The 22,384-nt window shown below is 38.3% G+C and overlaps 1 protein-coding gene across 4 annotated transcripts; it reads right to left on the bottom strand.

Annotated features, from left to right (window-relative positions):
• Positions 1-9,525: 9,525 nt before the first annotated feature.
• LOC114766416 (mucin-5AC-like) lies at positions 9,526-18,957 on the bottom strand. 4 transcript variants are annotated; one of them, XM_028957188.1, is made up of 26 exons: positions 18,842-18,957; positions 18,083-18,148; positions 17,965-17,988; positions 17,662-17,718; positions 17,492-17,545; positions 17,337-17,396; positions 16,985-17,041; positions 16,696-16,749; positions 16,540-16,599; positions 16,188-16,244; positions 15,899-15,952; positions 15,743-15,802; positions 15,353-15,409; positions 14,924-14,983; positions 14,550-14,606; positions 14,202-14,231; positions 13,939-13,998; positions 13,673-13,729; positions 13,397-13,435; positions 12,763-12,840; positions 12,592-12,630; positions 11,474-11,595; positions 10,913-11,191; positions 10,545-10,637; positions 10,289-10,448; positions 9,526-10,042 (listed from the first exon to the last, which is right to left on the bottom strand). In XM_028957188.1, exons 2-26 carry the CDS (start codon positions 18,132-18,134, stop codon positions 10,008-10,010), a joined length of 1,755 nt encoding a protein of 584 aa, XP_028813021.1. In that variant the 5' UTR covers positions 18,135-18,148; positions 18,842-18,957; the 3' UTR covers positions 9,526-10,007. The 4 variants fall into 4 exon arrangements, with proteins under 4 accessions (XP_028813021.1, XP_028813022.1, XP_028813024.1 ...); XM_028957189.1 differs by lacking the exon at positions 16,696-16,749; XM_028957191.1 differs by lacking the exons at positions 17,492-17,545; positions 17,662-17,718; positions 17,965-17,988; positions 18,083-18,148; positions 18,842-18,957 and having other exon boundaries at positions 16,980-17,041; positions 17,337-17,368.
• Positions 18,958-22,384: the final 3,427 nt, after the last annotated feature.

Genomic DNA, 22,384 nt, shown 5'->3' with positions numbered 1-22,384 from the left:
TCCAACAGCTTTTTTCCAGCTATGAAGCTGAGAGGGGATTAGGATATGCTGTTATTTCTAAATATTCAAGGATTCCACTGTGTTCAGTTCTGATTGCATTGCACTTTAAAATCTCCTTTAAAACACTCAATTTGTTGTTGGTTGAAGGTCCATTACTTTGACAAATGCACTACAAAATCACCAAAAATCAATTTATTTGAGTCAAAGGTCAAATAGCATATGATGTGACTGTTGCAATGCAAGATAATTTTGTGTGACCTGGCCATGCAGAAAGACCCACATGGGACTGACTGCAAGATGGAATGTAATTAATTTAACCCTTTATAGTGCTGAAAAGGTTGTCCACCGTTCTCTAATGTCTGGTGCCTGTTAGATACCCATTACCCAGAATCCTCAGGAAGAACAGAGCCTTAATACTGTTGACATAGTGACTTCTGCTGGCTGACATAGGAATTACGTCCGTTCTCATTCACTTTCCATAAATGCTTAGTCCTACTCAGGATTGCAGCTGCCAGAGCCCATCCTGGTACACTGGGCACAGTTTGCCAGTCCACTGGCAATTCACCTAGTGCACATGACTTTGGGTGACAGAGAACCCAGAGGAAACCCATGACAACAGCATTTAGACAAGAGCATTTAAGTCTGCACACAAGCCAGGATTGAATAGCTATATCTGTACTTAATTACAACTTTAACCAAAACACGCACAGAATGAATTCTTTAACATTCTAACATGGAATCAGTTGATGCAGGGAACTTAGCAGCCAAAAGACATCCTCCAAAAAATGCTCATGTCCCTTTTCAGACATGGTCTAGCCTCTAGATAACAGAAAATAGACAACAATGCTTACTTTACATAGTAGAGAATAAGTCATTATTTATTATAATAAAGGACAAACCAGCTGTATCAACCAGACTGACAAATATGGTTTTAATTAGTTTCTGTTTATTAATTTTCAATTGTTTCATATTGTTCATGTAATAATTACTGGTTCAAAATTAACATTCATTAATTGACAGAGAGGAGTGAAACTTTGATGTAGGAAACCAGACCAGATTTCAATAATTTTGCCATTGTATTTTCATTTCAGTGTTACCTACAGTATAAATGCTATAAAGTCTATCCTTAAACAAGACATAAGTTGAATTATTCCTATAAAATACAAAGTATTTGTAGGTACGTGTACACAACATAAAATAATAAGATAATCTAAATAATTATCCAAATCTTCTATGGAGCAAAGTAAACTAAATCAATTAACAGCAAATGGTTTCAAGTTCAAGTAACCTTTATTGTCATCTCTTCTATATATTGTGCAGATATACAGAGAGATGAGAAGACGTGGCTCCAGTTTACAGTGCAACATAAAAGTAGACAACAAAAAAACAGAAAACAGATGCGTCACATGAAATACAATATATAAATAAATAGGATACAGAATATACAATTTAGCTAAAAATGAAGTGTTAAAAAGTGACCAGTGATATATACATGTTTAGACTGTGCAAATAAACAGCAGTAGTGATAGTACAGTTATTGGTTTCAGTGCAACAAGAAGAGGTAGTCCGTATAGCAGCGTGTGCATATTTGCAGCAATGAGGTATAAAGTGCAGAGGTGCAACAGAGTTAGTCCACAGTGCGAGTGTGTGTGGGGGGAAGTATGAGCGCAGTTAGTGTGTTCAGGAGCCTGATGGCTTGTGGGAAGAAGCTATCACGCATCCTGGAGGATCGAGACCTGATGCTGCGGTAGCGTCTGCCGGATGGGAGGAGTGTAAAAAGTTCATGTGATGGATGTGAGGGGTCGAGCACGATGCAGGAGGCTCTTCTGATGCAGTTTAATTGCTGTATTCAAACTATTGTCAGAATAAATGATTTCAGAAATAAAGAAAAATTAGACTGTTAGCACTGAAAGCATAGAATTAGGTAGAATGCTGGCATATGAGCCTCTTGTCTTGTAGATTACCACTCCATAGCAATGGCTGCCACAAGACATCCTCCAACAAAAACAATGTTCATGTCCAGGTTCAGTCTTGGGCAAGACGCTACATAACAGAAGTGAATGAGTATTCATTTATGATGATAAAACTGAGTTTCACAATAGTTCTGTCTTTGAAGGAATGTTCAGCCTAGTGACTCTGACTAATGACTCTGATTTTCTGATTGACAACAGAGGCTTTACACCCCCAGTACATAAAAGGCTGAACCCATGAGGGTTATGAGCCAAAGAGCCTTGCTGTTAAAACGTAACCTCCTGAAAATGGTTTTCTCAGAACTGGGTATGCTCCGCCTGATTCTCAAAGGCCCCTGAGAGATCATGTGACTAGTAGTGTGAAGAGGTGCTTGTCTCTTGTGAAGATACTCTGAATAGGGATCATTGGCACTGATGCAACCCTGGGAGCACCTGCTGTTGGGATTCTCAGCCATGCATTGGATGAACACCTATTTGTTGAAACATCACTCTGGTGATAACTAACTCTGCTATACACAGTAATTAGAGTAAAAAACAATAGTTCTGGTAAGGTGTTACCTGGTCGTTGTTGGTAAGGAGATTGGAGGTGTAGATCTGTGCAGTGTTGTCTGTGATGCATCTGTGTGATCAGCATATTATGATTCTGAATTCTCCGTCTAGCGTATGCTACTGTACATAATATTGAAGAGAACAGTAGTCTGAAAGTTGGCTTCTCTCACCCATTATTAATGAAGTAGTATGAATCTGGGTAGTTGGAGCTGTCATATGGAGACTGTAACAACCTTTAGGCATGACGAGGCAGGTGAACAGAGGAGGACGAAGAGGTGACGAGATGATGAGGAAAAAGGACGCAATCGCACAACGTCACGATACAGGGGTTTAATGGTGCAGAACAGGACACAGGACAACAGTGAAACCGGATCGTCTACCCCTTCCGGACCGGATCATGACAGAGACGAACTACATGACTCGATGAACAGCTCAGTGTTGGGGGTAGACGATGTTGAAATCATCTCACCAACATTGTATGCCAGGGGATGTTCCAGAGCCAAATTGGTTGGACATGACATCTTAGAGGCAGAGGACCACCACGGAAAATAATAAAAAGCAACTAATCGATAACATTGTATTGCATAGTGTTACATTGAGAACATTAAGTACCATGCCACTATGCTTGAAGGAGGAAGCACATGGTGCAAAGTGGTGACTTGTAATAAACAAAAGTGAACATGACTCATGGGCTGGAAATACAAAGTAAAACACACAATATGTGGCGTACAGCAGGGTCAAGAAACCCACACGAGATTGAGCTAAAAAGCAAATCAGTTCTAATTACCAAACCAAATAGAAAAGACATGTGGGTCATTAGGACAGCCAAACAGTGAACTAGGGCCACCCGGATGGGCCAGGGGCAACGTCGCCTCACATTCAGAATAGTAATTACACTGTCCTTAAATACACAGAAACTAGAGTTTTACGATGAGGATGTCTCGGGGTCAGACATATAATTTAAATGAATAGTTTGACATGAAAATGTTAAATGTCAAATACTTTACCAGAAGGCTGCAAGGTGGTTGTGGTAGTGGGTGTAGATGTTACTCTGGTGGATGTGGTGGAAGCTGTGTGATTCAAATTGGGGGGCATAAATAGAGACAAACAAATGAGGCAAACATAAATACAGGGAGTGCAGAATTATTAGGCAAGTTGTATTTTTGAGGAATAATTTTATTATTGAACAACAACCATGTTCTCAATGAACCCAAAAAACTCATTAATATCAAAGCTGAATGTTTTTGGAAGTAGTTTTTAGTTTGTTTTTATTTTTAGCTATTTTAGGGGGATATCTGTGTGTGCAGGTGACTATTACTGTGCATAATTATTAGGCAACTTAACAAAAAACAAATATATACCCATTTCAATTATTTATTTTTACCAGTGAAACCAATATACCATCTCCACATTCACAAATATACATTTCTGACATTCAAAAACAAAACAAAAACAAATCAGCGACCAATATAGCCACCTTTCTTTGCAAGGACACTCAAAAGCCTGCCATCCATGGATTCTGTCAGTGTTTTGATCTGTTCACCATCAACATTGTGTGCAGCAGCAACCACAGCCTCCCAGACACTGTTCAGAGAGGTGTACTGTTTTCCCTCCTTGTAAATCTCACATTTGATGATGGACCACAGGTTCTCAATGAGGTTCAGATCAGGTGAACAAGGAGGCCATGTCATTAGTTTTTCTTCTTTTATACCCTTTCTTGCCAGCCACGCTGTGGAGTTCTCTGAGCATGCTCTTCACTGACAAGTCTAAGCCTTATCAGGGCTCTTAGTTTGTGAACTCAATATTCTATAGAAATCGAACGAGAATTGCTGGTGTCTTCCTCTTGTAAGTCGCTTTGGATAAAAGCGTCTGCTAAATAAAGTAAAGTAAAGTACTTGGACGCATGTGATGGAGCATTGTCCTGCATGAAAATCATGTTTTTCTTGAAGGATGCAGACTTCTTCCTGTACCAGAAACTGGCAGTAGGACTGGGAGTTGAGCTTGACTCCATCCTCAACCCGAAAAGGCCCCTCAAGCTCATCTTTGATGATACCAGCCCAAACCAGTACTCCACCTCCACCTTGCTGGCGTCTGAGTCAGACTGGAGCTCTCTGCCCTTTACCAATCCAGCCACGGGCCCATCCATCTGGCCCATCAAGACTCACTCTGATTTCATCAGTCCATAAAACCTTAGAAAAATCAGTCTTGAGATATTTCTTGGCCCAGTCTTGACGTTTCAGCTTGTGTGTCTTGTTCAGTGGTGGTCATCTTTCAGCCTTTCTTACCTTGGCCATGTCTCTGAGTATTGCACACCTTGTGCTTTTGGGCACTCGAGTGATGTTGCAGCTCTGAAATATGTCCAAACTGGTGGTAGATGTTGCACTGGAGGATATGGTGGAAGATTAGTGATTAACAAAATCTTAATATAACATTTTATACGTGACATCAATCTTAAGAGTGAAAGCCAACTACTTCATTCCAGTAAAGAAGCTAAACACCTCTATCATTGCAATTCTTTAGCAGTTCCTTAAATTGTTTGATTACCTTTCTTCATTTAATTCACATACAATGCTGCAATGCAGTATTTCATTATAAACCATAATGCATTTGTTTGGTCTGTTCATAACATTTGTTTTCATTTAACAGAGATGAGGTGAATATGTTGCTATTCTGACTCAAACTCAAAATACTTTACCAGATGTGGTGGTGGTACTGGTCATCTGTGTAGTGCTTGCTGTTGTATTTGTAGATGTAAAATGAGAGAATTCAACATAATCTACATAACTAAATATATGTAGATTGGCTTAGTATTTTTAGATTTTATATGTAAAAAATTATAAAGGATAAATAGATTTCACCATTTCCCTGAACTTTGGTCTGTCCTGAATGCTAATCGTCCAGGGACATTAACATTGCTGACAGCCTTCGGGGTTGAAACGGGAATGGTGTTGTTTTGAAAAATGTCATTAAGTGACACATGAAGTGAAAGATTTCATGAAGAAAACACATTGAAGGAGAAGATGTGATCAAACTTTTGGCCTGTATTGTGTGTGTGTGTGTGTGTGTGTATATATATATATATATACACACACACACACACACACACACACATATATACACACACACTGAGCCGTCTGCTGAGCTGCCTGTAGTCTCTGTGTGTGTGTGTGTGTGTGTGTGTGTATATATATATATATGTATTTATATGTCATAACCTCAGCTCCTGATTTTATTAAACTAAAGTCATGACAAAACTGTGTCAGCAGAAGGCGCAAATGTACACTAAATGTACACTAATTTAACAGTTGGGGAAAAAAGTAGACTGTGGATGGGCAAAAAAATGAATTTATAAAAAAACACACAAACAAAAAACCCCGCCAACATGTTCAGACATGACAGGTTACCATGACTACTGTAAAAAAAAACACAGAATCCTGATTGGCCGAGGAGCTCTTAATTAAACAAAACTTGTTAAAAAGTTTCAGATGCTTGCCAACCTCACTTGACTGCTTGCGGCTGCTCGCTTTCAAGGCTTTTTTCACGACTTTTTCATCACGAACTGCTACTTTTTTATTGTTAATTTTATTGCATCTTATAACTTATAATTTTAACTTGCTTTTTCTTTCAGGATATTGTTGTTGCATATCACTGTTGTGTTATTAACCCTTTTTTCATCACCATGAGCGCTCCTCCCCGAGACGAATTCGGGCTCCACCGGGCTGAAGAGCCCTGGAGGCCGAGAAGGATGATGGTGACGCGCGGCCTTGTGAGTGGAACGCGGCGGCTGCTGCTCCACCTCCGCACGGCGCTGAACAAGATCTGTTCTCCGTCTCCACCCTGACTGTGAGCCCTGAGTGGGTATGGGAATTCCAAAATAGACATAGTAGGCACAGTTTCCCTACCACTTCAGTATCAGAGTGTAACTTTACCGTCTTTTACTTTTCACGTCTCGCGCCACGGGGCTAACCTAATGGGTCTGGACTTGTTCAGCAGTCTGGGCTTTTCACTGATTGATGTGGATGGTGCCACCATTCTCACGGTGGGCTCACCCTGGCAGCAAAGCTGGCCCTCTCTGTTCACTGGCCTGGGCTGCCTCACCGCATTTAACCACCAGCCCTTGCTCAAACCAGACGTGCGACCGGCCATTCAGCCATTGCGCCGCCTTCCTCTGGCTCTTCGTGAAGAAGTCACTGCGGAACTCAACAACCTGCTCGAGCTGGGCATAATTGAGCGGATTGATGCTTCACCCTGGGTCTCCAACCTGGTGCTGGCACGGAAGAAGTCCGGGACTCTGCGGCCGTGCGTGGATCTAAGGTCGGTCAACACAGCTGTTGCCTACTGTGGAGGAGCTGGCCACTAAATTCCATGGGTCTACTGTCTTCTCCAAACTAGACCTTCGACAGGGTTATGTCCAGGTTCCGCTGCATCCTGAGAGCCGCAACCTGACTGCTTTTGTCACACACATGGGCGTCTTCCACTATACTAGGATGCCTTTCGGCCTCAGCTCTGCCCCTAGCTGCTTCCAGAAAATCATGTCCACCATCTTTGCTGCAGTTTCGGGGGTAGTGAATTATCTGGATGACATTGTGGTGCCTGGTCCAACCCTCGCATCACATGATGAGCACCTGGACCGCGTCTTCAAGATCCTGGCAGGTCACAATCTTACACTGAATGGGGACAAATGTGTCTTCACTGTGTCAGCGGTCGATTTTGTGGGCTTTCGCCTGTCTGGAGAGGGAATCACACCCTTAAATTCTAACGTGGAGGCTGTTCTACGTCTCCCTGCTTCATTACAGATCATCTCTCCATTCCACCACTGGCGTCTCCCCAGCTCTCCTCATGCTGGGTAGGGAGCTGCAGCTTCCATTAGACCGGCTGTGGCCACAGCCTCCTCCGCTTACTGCAGCGGCCCTGCGCCACAGGGTTTCGACTTCTCAGCGCCGGATGAAGCAGTCCTTTGATCGCCGACGGAAGGTGACTCCTTCCTGTCTGGCAGTCCATGATTGGGTCAGGGTTCGTATGTTACATATGTTACATATGTTCCAGGTTGTGGGTGTTGCTGTAAGGGATTCTGGGTATACGGAAATAAAGAGAAAAAGAATCAGACCGCGTGTCGAGAGTCCGCATGGTTATTCACCAACAGCAAACATAACAATAAACCTCCAACTCTTACACACATTCAGTAATCCTGTAGCCACATGGTGGCACTGCTGGATAAGATGGAGGAGGAGAGGCAGATTGGGACTGAGAGACACTCATTAGAACATGGGCTTTCATTTGGTCTGCTGACTAAAACTGTCCAGACCTGCTTTTATCCTTTTGAACAGGTCGTCTGTCCCGTCCTCTTGTTCTGCTATAATTCTGTGGTAGTAGAATTGACAGAAGTAGGTTCTGTGGGTGTGGGGTGGATAATTTGAACATTGTTAACAAATGTATACCTTTGCATGTGGAGCTAAAGCAAAATGTTCTCTCATATGGTCCAGTGTGTTGTATATCTTGATCACAGAAAATATGTGGAAGATAACAAGAGAACATCCAAAACCTGTTCTTAGTAATTATCAAATAATACAGTGTTCATAGTAATTCTTTTTCTGCCATCCTTTCTAGGGAAACCAGGCAGACAGTCATTCCCGAGGACCAGGAGAAGGAGGAAGAGAGGCAGATTGGGACTGAGAGCCAACTGTCCTGCAGTGGACAAAGAATAGCTCTGTCCTGTTTACATTGTCTAAACTGTTGTAAATTTATGTAAAGCGTTCTCATTGTTTTTTGAAATGGCCTTTTTATACTTTATTTATATTTTTGCTGTGTTTAATTTAACTATTTATTAATATGAATATCTTTAAACACATGAAATGTTAATTTTGGTTTGAGTTTTTTTTTATGCTCATAGAATCCCTATCTGACAAATATTTTGTCAAATAAAACTGTAAAATAATTATCAGGATTTGTGTGTGTCTGGTTTATTTGAAATTCTGCAATAAATTGTTCTTCCACTGTTACACACTGACTGGTTATTGTGTTTAAATATGGCTCTGGTAAAGAGGAGGGGAATTTTCTCTTTATTTCAGTAAAAAATAAAATACAATTAAGCCTTGACACAAAGACATACAAAGCATTCAGGCCACGGAGAAGCGCAGGGTAGACTGCTACTGCGAACCGGGTGTCTGTCTTGTATTTCCTCCCAGTCTGGAGACCAAACAAAAGTTGCACTGCCAAGAAGGATGTAAGGAGTCCTTTATGGTGTTTTGTGCTCTCTTGAGGCAGCGTGAGCTGTGCTGTTTGTCCGGAGAGGGTAGAGAACAACCGATGGTTTCCTGGTCTTCACAAGCTGTAGTGCAGCTAGAAAACCACTCGCAGAGGCAGTAGCACAGGATGCTCTCAATGCAAAAGCGGTAGAAGGACACCAGCAGTTTTTGAAAGATGCTATTTTCCCTGAGAAATCTCTTCACCATCTCTGTCGAGTTCACACCCCAGGACAGGGGTCCCCACTGATGACACAAGGTGACACATTTGACTGAATGACAGATTTGAATAAGATAAGACTGGTAAATATCATGGATTTGTCCAACATGGTGTTTAACAGAAAGGCCAGATTGGCCTAAAATTGTTAAAGACTGTAATTGTAATAGACCCTGTAGGTGGTTCACTTGTTTTCTCCCTTCAGTGATTTTGATAGATACAGACAGGGTCTAAATTCAGCAACTGCACCACATGCCGAATGCACGTAAACATTTTAACTGGTAGATTTCACACCAGTTAGGTCATCCAGGTGATACTGAAGTACCTTTGAGGAAGATTCCACTGTCATACATTGTTCCCATAAAGCCTAACTGTATCTCACTGTTCCAACTAAAGAGATGGGTACTAGGGACCAATGCCTTGTGCATTCTAAAAACATTCCTTGTAAGTGGATGCTTTTAGAAAAATTCGACTTATAGCCTTAATTTCAGACATGAAAACAATAATAATAATAATAATAATAAAACTGAATGAATCAATGAACCGATTTTCATAGACATATAGCATATTTATTCGTTAGTACATTACAAGAGAAACTAATGAAATGAAATGATATAAAAGACAAATGTTACTGTTCAGTAAAACTAATTACATTTATATAAAGACATGCAAATGTAAAACGTAAATTATTTAAAAGCAGTGGAGGCTTCTATAAGGACATAAAAGTGGTTATAATTCGATGATTTCTAAAATGACCTATTTTCAGCTGTGGAAGGCATGGAAGTTAAGTTTTCCTAATTACCATGAGCTGACCCATGAGCAAATATATGTAAGACACTCAATAGTGGATTTTATGCTTCAACACATCACATACATCATTTGGAGCGGATATCAGTGTCTAAGGTTAATAGTCACAAAAGACAAAACTCATATCTACAAGCATGTCTGGAGAACAGGGATACACACAGAAACACAATCTGTACATGGTCAGAGTCAGTGACCGTGGAAACCACATAAACTGAGATATATTCAGGGTGTAGGAGATGGGACAGTTGTGGTGTTACCTGTGAGAAGAGAATAGTGAGATAGTGAGCCACTGCAGCGCCAGGTCTGCACTCGCGTTACACTGATTTGACATTCATAGTCTGGTGCTTAATTTGTATTGTTATGTAGACATTTTTTAAAGTAATTTTTATTGATTTGTTTATAATATGTACAGTCTTATTTCTCATGCTAACAGCAATATAGACAGAATGCATAAGAATATAATGTACTTTTCTTAGTTTTTTTTGTCAGTATGTTTTATCTACCTTGTTTTGGACATTGTCCTGAGCCTTGATCTGTCCTGAAGGCAAAACGACCTGGGACATTCACATTGCTGACATTCTTCAGGGTAGTAGAACTAAAGTTGCCTGAGAAGGTCTCTCGAAGTGAGCAATAGCTTCTGGAGCCAACTGTGTCATAACCAATCTTTACACAACAAAAGAAAAGAGCAAGTTGCTCATACTACAGTCTGTCACCACTAACACACATGCAAACACTGGAATTCCAGAACATACTTCTTACCTCAACATTGTGTGCTGGAGCAATGTCACCATAGTTCATCAGAACAAAGGAGCGACTGCCATCTGAAATGAAAACCACCTGGAAAGAGGATTCCTAGAAGGCAAAAGATCATTTATTTGTCAGCAAGTCTTCTTTTCTAAATATTTTATCAAAAAGCATCTAATAAATCATTTATTAGGAAGTACCACATATTTTAGCTTAGGAAATCATCCTACTGGATCTGAAAATAGGTAAAGACCCTGTATACATGATTTGCTCATGATCACTCTTACAGTCTAAAGAAATATATTCATAACAAGAGTGGCTGATCAGTGCAGACAAATTCAAATAATTAAAAAATTGTACTTAATGTTAGAAACATAACTTACTGTTGGTGTAGTTGGATAGTAGGCCACCCTGTCCCATGTTGCAACCAAGACCCAGGAGGCATTAAAAGTCACGTTAGGGAAGTATTGGTTGATGTTGAGTGTAGCAGCTTGTAGTACATCCCCACTGGTGTACTGCTGGTAGTAGACGTTCCCATTCTGTCTGGTGTCAATATCTGTCCAAAACGGAGCAATGATGTCTCTGACAGGACTAGAAGGAAACCAATCAGGTCTAAAGGCACCTGAAGCTGTGTTAAATGTCAGATGACCATTGTTGTTCACCTGAAACAGAGGAAATATTGTGTTATGATATTATTTATAGTAAATAAAAAAAGAAAAAAGATAAAAGAGCAAAGAAAACAACTTTAAAACTTAACTTTTGCATTTGGTTACATACATTGACCACCTCACCAAGACCTCACATCACCACCTCAACCAACTTAAACACCTGCACTGTGTGTGTGTGTGTGTGTGTATATACTGTATATATTCTGCAACATTATCTTTTTTTTTGCTCAGTACCTGATTCAGTGTGAAGTGTGACATCAGTTTCATTATACGTACAAATATTTGTCTGTATGTGAGTCCGAAGAAGTGGAATGACTCTGACAGAGGGATCAAAGGACAGCTCCCATCATCTGTATGACTACACCAACAGTCACCAGGGCCAAATGGATAAAAAACACCTAAAAGAAAGAATTTGTGTGTCTGTAACTTTAAATGGTAATGATGAGGAGGAGAGCAGCCTATCGGAGTTGAGTGGGCATTCACGGAATTTACGTCATCAACACCATTCACCAACAACAATGTTTGGCTTGGACAGGAAGTCGTGTCTGCGTTTTTCCAGAAAAACTGAAACTAAGCCGCTGGTTCTTCAGAGGCTTGCGTGACGGAACTATAAAAATACATTTGTGCTCATTTTCTGATCTAATAACTGAGCAACTTTAATGCAAGTCATTTGCAAGCCATGACGGTCAGTGGAGCTACTTTTTAGGGGAGGGTGCTAAATTCTCGACATAAGGGGCCAAATTCCAGATCCGACCGTCTGACCTGCTGCTCTCTGAATGGTGAAGCAGAATGGCCAAAGCACGCTTTCACAATTTCTAGCCACTGCAGGAACATAGACAGGCTCAGGGAACTTTTATTAATGTAAAGTAATCTCACAAAGTCATGGAACCTTTAAGGAGTTTGGCAGTAGTCAAAGTTTAGAACAGATGTAAGGTTCTGGAAGGTACACTGCCAGGTTCCAAAATTTCAAAATGTTTAACGGTTTAGAATACTTGCTCGTAATTTACAAAAGTAATCAAAAAGCAATCCATTTAGTTACTTTACATTCATTTAGTAATTGAAAAGTTACTCTACTATTACATTTTAAATAGGGTTACTTCAAATTGTCATTAATTACAGTTCCAGAGTAATCTTCCCAACACTGCCTTCTGGATCCTGGGTAACTGATGTGATGTACATCTTTAATATTAATGTGCTGTCTAAAAACCTCTCCCTTGCCAGGGGCCATTCTAACATGCAGATCAATTTTAAGGTTTAATGACTGATCTATATATATTTAACTAATTAGAAATGACATAGGATGCATGTCAACATACATTGATACATTTCCCATGATTCAATAGTTCTGTTTGCATTATTTTACTTATTTTTTGTTATTAATTAATGTAATTTACCAGGAGGCTGCATGGTGGAGATATTCACAGTGGAATAAGCTGTAAGATTCAAAATGTAGAATATTACTATCAAGAATGTGACACATAGACAACCACAGGTAATAACTTAAAGAATAATAATAACATAAACTGATGGATCTATTAGAAATTCAAACGCTGTAAATACTTTACCAGAATATGGCATTTTGTCACACTGTCTGGCAGCGTAAGTTGTATTGGTGGTGTTATCTGAGTGATCCAAAATTGAGACTGGAACATGAAAAAAGTGTCATGTAAACTGATAATAGAATTCTGTGCCACTCAAACACTTAATCTGCAAGAAAGGGTTTGGTTTGATCCTCTCTTTCAGAAATGACTTCTTACTGTACCTGTCCCCAAAATGTAATTTGTGCTCATTCCTATCTCCTCCATAACAGATTATGAATGAATTCAGATTATAAACTAAATGCATGTCACCCATACATTTCTTTGTTGTAGGATGAGCTCAAATTAAATCAGATATCAGATAAGGCCCTGCAGACTGCCCTGTAGACTGGGTGCTGCATTGAGATGAAAGTGAGCTGCATCACATGGCTAGCACCTTTTAAAAAACCTTTTACAGAAACTGTTATTCCTCTAGTTCTAAATACTGCTGGGCCAGGCCATGGAGGTTAAGGAGAGGCTGCATGTAAAGTACCTCATGGTCCATGACTTGCTCCAGTACGACATGGACATGAGAGTTAGAAAGTCAATGAACCTACAGATGGTTCTTAATCTCTATATAAACACCATTCCAAATGAATAAATGCTATTTCAGATACTTTACCAGAAGGATCCACGGTGGGGAAATCAGAGGTTGTGGAAGCTGTGAGATTCAAAATTCACATGCATGTTGTCACTGACATATCACAATCATTTTTTAATCTCATACAAACTGGAAATAAAAACTAAAAATTACTATACTACAAAAATTACTGCCCCCAAATTGTTGGACCAGTCCACATAAACCTGTGGAGCTACTGGTGGTTCCCAAAATGAAAGGTACAAAAAAAAGGTATTTGTTCTACTTTACAAGTAATTTACAGTTTTATAAATTCTTTACCAGAATGTTGTAAGTTAGTTGTGGAAGTGCTTCTTTCTGCAGCAGTTGTGGTAGAAGCTGCACAATTCAAATGGAAGATTATTGACTGTAAGGTTTAATTGCAGCATTTTCAATATTTTTTGTCTTTTTCAATCTTTTTTAGGCATTGTATTTTAGGTTATACTTCAGTATTAAAACTTTATCTAAGAGTTATAAATGCATACATTATTTGTTCATTCATTTGATCATTTATTAATTTGTTCTACAATGAAAGTCAAATTTCAAACCTTCACCAGATGTTCGCATGGTCGTTGAGGTTCTAGAGAGTGTGGATGTTCTGGTGGTTGCTGTGAGTGTGTTAAAACATTTTAAAACTGTCATTACTGTAAGGATTCAAATTATACTACACAATCTGAAACATTAATTTGTCTGATAAAATAAAAAAAAAGTCACGCATCACGTGATCAGGTGATGTTTAATGTAGGGCGTTCTGGACCCATATTACCTGGGCCCCTAAAGTGTCCCAGTACTAGAACCTGAAATACTTTACCTGATGTTGGTCTAGTTGTTGAGGTGGTAGCTGTGACATTTACAAGAAAGAATGTTAATATTTGTTTAAAACAAATATTATTTTTTTGTTTAAATTAAATTTAAATTATCAAAATTACTTGATAAAATGGGAAATTTTGAATATTTAGTCATATACTATTTACTTTAGACACACTGTAAAATTTATTGTCAAACTCTTACTAATGTTTGTTTAAAACTGAAACTTGTTCTTCATTTGCTGTTTGTTTTGCAATTTCTCATAAGATAATACAGATAATACAGGATTTATTAATTTGTAAAAATATTTACTCCCATTTGGTTAATTAGTTGTCAAATAAAAATACTTTGCCTGAAGATTGTTTGGCATTTGTGGTGAGATTCTGTGTTCTACTGGTTATGGTGGTAGCTGTGAGATAAAGAGAGTATTAATATTTGTGTGGTTAAGGATCTACAAGTACAAACAAACACTCTTTAACATTCAACAGCGGCTGTAATATTATCCGTTAATATTTATCCGTTCAAAGGATTTTTCCTTTTACTATTTCAAAATTTCAGTAGAAATTGCTCAGTAGAACTCATATATAATAAGACCACATGTTTTATTTCTCTCCTCTGTACACCCTTCTGCACTTCACATTGGCTCATCACTCTAACCCCCTCATTGTCCTCTGTGCTGTAAGACACAAGACTGGCATTTTAAATGACAAAATTACAACAATTTACCAGAAGGTGGCATTCTTGGGGGTGTGGTGGTAGTGGTAGCTACTTTGGATTTGTTTGTAGCTGTGAAAACATATGACAGCATCAAGTGAAAACATATTTAGCTATTTTAAATATATTTAATTGAAATATAGCTAAAAAGAAGCCTGCATGGTAGTTGTGATGGTGATAGGTGGCGTTGTTCTCATAGCAGCTGTAAGATTTCCAATGGAAACCTTTAATGTTTGCTTAAAACTAAAATCCATTCTTCATTTGCTGTTTGTTTTGCAATTTAAATAAATGTTGTCAATAAAAATCTAAATTAAAATACTTAACCAGATGGCTTTATAATTTTTTTTCTCATAAGATAATACAGATAGTACAGGCTATATTACTTTTTAAAAAATATTTAGTCCCATTCGGTTAATAAGTTGTCAAATAAAAATACTTTGCCTGAAGATTGTTTGGCATTTGTGGTGAGATTCTGTGTTCTACTGGTTGTGGTGGTAGCTGTGCGATAAAGAGAGTATTAATATTTGGTTGAAAATGAAACTGCTGTTTGGTTAAGGATCTACAAGTACAAACAAACACTCTATAACATGCTTCAACAGCGGCTGGGTTCTTATAATAATAATACTTATCCATTCAAAATATTTTTCCTTTAATCTTTCAAAATTTCAATGCTCAGTAGAACTCATATACAGAAAGACCACATGTTTTATTTCTCTCCTCTGTACACCCTTCTGCACTTCACATCCGCTCATCACTCCAACCCCCTCATTGTCCTCTGTGCTGTAAGACACAAGACTGGCATTTTAAATGACAAAAATTACAACAATTTACCAGAAGGTGGCATTGTTGGGGGTGTGGTGGTAGCGTTAGCTACTTTGGATTTGTTTGTAGCTGTGAAAACATATGACAGCATCAAGTGAAAACATATTTAGCTATTTTAAATATATTTAATTGAAATATAGCTAAAAAAATATGTAAATGTTTTACCAGAAGCCTGCATGGTAGTTGTGATGGTGATAGGTGGCGTTGTTCTCATAGCAGCTGTAAGATGGAAACCTTTAATGTTTGTTTAAAACTAAAATCCATTCTTCATTTGCTGTTTGTTTTGCAATTTATATAAATGTTGTCTTTAAAAATCTAAATTAAAATACTTAACCAGATTGCTTTATAAAATGTTTCTCATAAGATAATACAGATAATACATGGTACAGTATATGATATTTTTTAAATATTCAATCCCATTCGGTTAATTAGTTGTCAAATAAAAATACTTTGCCTGAAGATTGTTTGGCATTTGTGGTGAGATTCTGTGTTCTACTGGTTGTGGTGGTAGCTGTGAGATAAAGAGAGTATTAATATTTGGTTGAAAATGAAACTGCTGTTTGGTTAAGGATCTGGCTGGGTTCTAATAATAATAATACTTATCCATTGAAATTATTTTTTATTTTACTATTTCAAAATTTCAATGCTCAGTAGAACTCATATACAGAAAGACCGCATGTTTTATTTCTCTCCTCTGTACACCCTTCTGCACTTCACATCCGCTCATCACTCCAACCCCCTCATTGTCCTCTGTGCTGTAAGACACAAGACTGGCATTTTAAATGACAAAAATTACAACAATTTACCAGAAGGTGGCATTGTTGGGGGTGTGGTGGTAGCGTTAGCTACTTTGGATTTGTTTGTAGCTGTGAAAACATATGACAGCATCAAGTGAAAACATATTTAGCTATTTTAAATATATTTAATTGAAATATAGCTAAAAAAATATGTAAATGTTTTACCAGAAGCCTGCATGGTAGTTGTGATGGTGATAGGTGGCGTTGTTCTCATAGCAGCTGTAAGATGGAAACCTTTAATGTTTGTTTAAAACTAAAATCCATTCTTCATTTGCTGTTTGTTTTGCAATTTATATAAATGTTGTCTTTAAAAATCTAAATTAAAATACTTAACCAGATTGCTTTATAAAATGTTTCTCATAAGATAATACAGATAATACATGGTACAGTATATGATATTTTTTAAATATTCAATCCCATTCGGTTAATTAGTTGTCAAATAAAAATACTTTGCCTGAAGATTGTTTGGCATTTGTGGTGAGATTCTGTGTTCTACTGGTTGTGGTGGTAGCTGTGAGATAAAGAGAGTATTAATATTTGGTTGAAAATGAAACTGCTGTTTGGTTAAGGATCTGGCTGGGTTCTAATAATAATAATACTTATCCATTGAAATTATTTTTTATTTTACTATTTCAAAATTTCAATGCTCAGTAGAACTCATATACAGAAAGACCGCATGTTTTATTTCTCTCCTTTGTACACCTTTCTGCACTGCACATCCGCTCATCACTCCAACCCCCTCATTGTCCTCTGTGCTGTAAGACGCAAGACTGGCATTTTAAATGACAAAAATTACAACAATTTACCAGAAGGTGGCATTGTTGGGGGTGTGGTGGTAGCGGTAGCTAGTTTGGATTTGTTTGTAGCTGTGAAAACATATGACAGCATCAAGTGAAAACATAATTACCTTTTTAAAATATATTTAATTAAAATATAACTACAAAAAATGTAAATGCTTTACCAGGAGCCTGCATGGTAGTTGTGATGGTGATAGGTGACGTTGTTCTCATAGCAGCTGTAAGATTTGCAATGGAAACCTTTAATGTTTGTTTAAAACTGAAACTTGTTCTTCATCTGATGTTTATTTAGCAATTTATTTAAATGTAAAAAATCTAAATTAAAATACTTAACCAGACTGTTTTATGGTTGTGCTGGTGGTTGTTGTTGGTTTACTTGTTGTGGTGGTAGCTATGAGATTTATGGCGAGATTGGACAATATTAATATTTGTTTAATGTAATTTGTTTGAACTAGACCATTTCTTGTTCATTCATTATGCAGTTCTTAATATTTTTTTATTCCGCAAACTGGAACCTTTTACATACATATGAAAAACAATGCCTGTCCTGATCACATTATCTTTTCCTTGATTAAAATTTGAGATTGCAGCTGGTAGCTGAAAATCTCTTGTGAAAAATACAAAAATGAATAATTACCAGATTGTACTGTACAAGCACAAACTGTTAAAGAAGAAGTGACATTAAACTTGTTAAAAATGCTTAAAACTGTTATTTATATGTTTATGAGTTATGTTATGGGTTCTAAAGAACTTACCAAGCAGTGCAAGGCAAACCACTGCATATGCTGCTTTACTCTCCATAGTCATTCAAATTAATTGATCTGTGAAAAGATAACATTTTCTTAGCTAAAAAATATGGAGAGAGCTATTACAGTTCCACAATGGACATTATTATCCAGGAATCAAATAAAACCAATAAATGTGTAATATCTAAAAGTTTTAGATATTACACAGTTAAAATGCCTAAAATAACTGCATATTTTTTTCACAAAGATGATTACCATATCATTATCATTTGAAAAGCACAAGCAGGCTAATCTTGTTGCGTCTCATTCCAGCACACCTCCGCACTGGAAAGTTAGAATGTGCAAATTAATATTTAATGGTTTATTGCTATGTTATTGTTGGAATGTCTCCTGTAGCATGTATGTTTCTTCAATATTCTTATTGTGTTGTTCACTGTTTGTATGCTTCAAACACCTGGTGGACTAAACGTCATATCATTTAGACCACAAAAAAATGTTTTTAAAAAATTTGTATAAGGTCCCCAAATGTCTGTTTGACTATTCATCATGGAAACTTATCTTGGATCATATAACAAGAACTTTATTATAATGGAAATTAATCAGACCATTTATTTGAACCCGGAACCAAACATAATACTCAACGAAAGAATCAATTACAGATGAAGAATGCAGACTTAAACACACTGAGACACAGACAAGTGAAAGTATGCACAAGGTTCATTAGTATGTACAAGGTGTCTAAATGATTTATTTCATTTTCATTCTTACCAGGATGGTGCATCCAGTATGTTTTCAGATGTCTTCTGCTGTGTAAATTTCCACCTTCTTGTTATGTTCCAACAATACAAATGCCCTTTATTTAGTAACCACAGCAAGCAGTCTACTGGACAAACTACATTTATAGTCCCGTCCAATGGAATTTAAACCAGAAACAAAACATATGCAAACCAGTATGGAAATCAACATCTTGATTTCCTGCTTAATACCAAGCATCCAGGTCAAAGGCATTTTCTAATTCACAGGAACCAGACCACTCAAAAAGTTTAACAAAAGTGTTTAATATTAGCATGTGCCCTGGCAGACTTGAACATACCAAAATCAAAACCAAATTCCACTTCATAATCTACAGACAGTGGAGCCACATCTTATGAGGCTGGAGAGATCACATTAAACAAACTGGGCAAAATGCATATGCCCCTAATAGTTTAACGTTAATAATATGATAACAAACTAGAGTATTGTCTGTGGATCATCATCTGGGAAAAAATGCACAGCACTCAGGTGTGTTCAACCCAGTTCTTTGTTAATTACCATCATTTGACATCCAGGAAAACCATAAACAAAACATATGCAAAGCAGCATGGAAAAGATCGTAAAGGCCTAAATACAAGTCTAACAGATAGCACAACATTTTGTCCAGTTGACCTTAATCTTCGAAATTCAGGTCCAATTCCACTTCAGAACCAACATAACAGGGACCTTATGCTCCTTTTCAGTTAATTAACCACGTGTGACAAAATTAATTGTGACAGTTACAATGATAAATGAATAGACGCACAAACTAAGGATGTCACTTAGCCACCACATCCCCATGCTAGATCAGGGTGATCCTTCTGACCATTTTTTAAAGACTAGAGCAGGTCGGGAGAGAGGGGCAAAGGGAGTTCCGCTGTGTTTGGGGTTTCTGGGATTATTGCAGCACTGGTTTGGGTAGGAATGAGTGCAGGAGTAACCAGTTCACGTGACCAGGAGTTACTGGTCTGGGTGCACTTATGGCAGCAAGACAAGGACATTAAATAATAATAATAATACTAAAAATAAAAATATTGAATATTAAGAGAGCAAATGTGTGTGGGTGTCATGACACCAAGAAAAGGGAGGACCCAGATGCAGGTGCTTGAACAACCGGGTGGTATTAGCCTAGTGGATAACACACTCACCTATGAACCAGAAGACCCAGGTTCAAATCCCACTTACTATCATTTTGTCCCTGAGCAAGACACTGAACCCCAAGTTTCTCCAGGGGGGGACTGTCCCTGTAACTACTGATTGTAAGTCGCTCTGGATAAGGGCGTCTGATAAATGCTGTAAATGTAAATGTAACAATTTTATTGTAACATGGGACAAACAAACACATAGGACTCTGCTTGGGGAAAGAGGAAGTGGAAACGGGGAAAGGAAAGGCTGTCTCACATGGGGGACACCCCTCACACACATAACACCTCAAAACACAACCTTCCACAAACCAGACCCCCAGAGTCCCACCGACTGTGACTTGACTGGCTGGTGTGGGCCACATGGGAACACACAGGGAAGTTTGGTTGTCAACAACACCAAACACACACACCATACACACTCTGATACCACGCTTGCACACACAGTGATGGACAGAATGAGCAGACCGGACCTGGAACTCTGGTGAAGGTAATTGGGAAGGGGTGGGGCCTGTACTCAGTGGAGGATCGTTACAGTGGGCAGGGTTCACACAGACTGCCGACTGAGGAGACAGATGAGAGTTAAAGTCAAAAGTGAGTCAGGACAGAATAAAGGGTTTGGGTAATGTTATGATCCCCTCTAGTGGAAGCTCTTGGTTATCAAACATGGCAGTTAAGGAAATAACACACAAAAATACTAACATCAAATCAACAAGATTAACAAGTCAATTGTGACGTTAAGTGATTGTCATTGTGAAACACAGCACAGCACACACTGCACACAGCGAAATGTGTGTCTCTGCTTTTGACCGTCACCCTTGGTGAGCAGTGGGCAGCCATGAAAAGCGCCCGGGGAGCAGTGTGTGGGGATGGAGTTCAGTGGCCCCTCAGTGACACCTTGGAAGGATTCAAAACCAGCAACCTTTTGATTACGAGTCCTTACCCACTAGGCCACCACTGTCCCTAAACATATGAACAAACATATGAAACCAAAATTGGCAACACATTTACAGCATTTATCAGATGCCATCATCCAGAGCGACTTACAATCAGTAGTTACAGGGACAGTCCCCCCCTGGAGCAACTTAGGGTTAAGTGTCTTGTTCAGGGACACAATGGTAGTAAGTGGGATTTGAACCTGGGTCTTCTGGTTCATAGACGAGTGTGTTAACCACTACTCACACTCCCCCCCACTCACACACTCACATTGTCTGCTTATGTTTCATATCTCGTCAGAATTCTTTACACACATATATACAGTGGGTTGGGAAGGTATTCAGGCCTTCTTACGGTTTTTTCTCTTTGTTTTATTGCATTTGCTCAAATAATTTAAGCACCCCACATTGACAGAAAAACACAGAATTTTTGCAGATTTATTAACAAAGCATTAATCTAGACTCTTCTCTGACTTGGTTCCTGGGTGGTGGAATTAAACTTCCACAAGATGTTCGAACAGCTTACTGAATGCACAGAGTCATCTTCAAACATGAGCAAAAGCCATCCTTTTTACAGGGAATCTGTAAAAAAGCTAATTTAAAATACCTTTTTAAGGCCACTTTCATTATATTTAAGACCTGCATCAGGGTTGTCAACTACATTTTATCCAAGAGTGATATCACAGAAATAAAATAAGGAGAATTCCCACTCTCAGAACATATCTGCTGGCGAGTGCAATATTAAGCCGTCTAGCTCCATAGATGTCCATTCTTTTTCCATTTCGGGTCAGATGTTGCAAGTTGAAGAACACTTCGAACTGCTAATGTGCATACCTGAACAAGCCACCCTTCCACACACAATCGGAAAATGTTGCCGGTTCCACTAATTCCGACGTTACCAGTAAAAAATGTATTGTGTCTGCAGTATTTTTAATTTCTGGATTTAAGGATTACTAGTAATTCTCAATAATATTTATAAATATATATAAAATATAATAAAATTCAATGTAAAACTTTTGAAGGATCCCCTGTTTTGAGGAAAAACTTGATTTAAATATGGCTATATTTCTATATTTAAAAACAGGATGAGGATACTGAGTTATTGTAAAAATCAATGGTATTTGCAGATCAGGTCCTTGACCAAGTTGCTCTGGAGAAGAAATTTGTGCAATCACACAGTTCATGCTCATTCAATACTAATAAATGCATTGAACATTTATTTATTAATCAGTGTGGGTGAGTCCCTGGTGAGTCTCAAAAACCCATGATACAATAACTGGTTCTACAACTGGCCTTCCTTTGGTAGGTATTTATCACTGCATACCAGGAAAATTGCAATGTGAAACCATGTGTTTTGCAAAGTCACTTGTCCTGTTGTCATGTAGTAATGCACTGTTCAATGAGTCAAACTATTGGCTTGGAACATGAGATATCAAGTGTGT

This window comes from Denticeps clupeoides, chromosome 16, assembly GCF_900700375.1.
Source record: "Denticeps clupeoides chromosome 16, fDenClu1.1, whole genome shotgun sequence".
Classification (NCBI taxonomy): Eukaryota; Metazoa; Chordata; class Actinopteri; order Clupeiformes; family Denticipitidae; genus Denticeps; species Denticeps clupeoides.
This window is presented reverse-complemented; position numbering and strand designations above follow the sequence as displayed.

Bases quoted from the DNA above. Each gene is read 5' to 3' on its own strand.
- LOC114766416 (XM_028957188.1), bottom strand. From the start codon at position 18,134: ATGACTATGGAGAGTAAAGCAGCATATGCAGTGGTTTGCCTTGCACTG. The intron at 16,750-16,984 runs GCAAAGTATTTT...TCCATCTTACAG, and splicing joins AAATGCCAAACAATCTTCAG to CTGCTATGAGAACAACGCCA. The intron at 10,449-10,544 runs GTAAGAAGTATG...TGTTGTGTAAAG, and splicing joins CTCCAGCACACAATGTTGAG to ATTGGTTATGACACAGTTGG.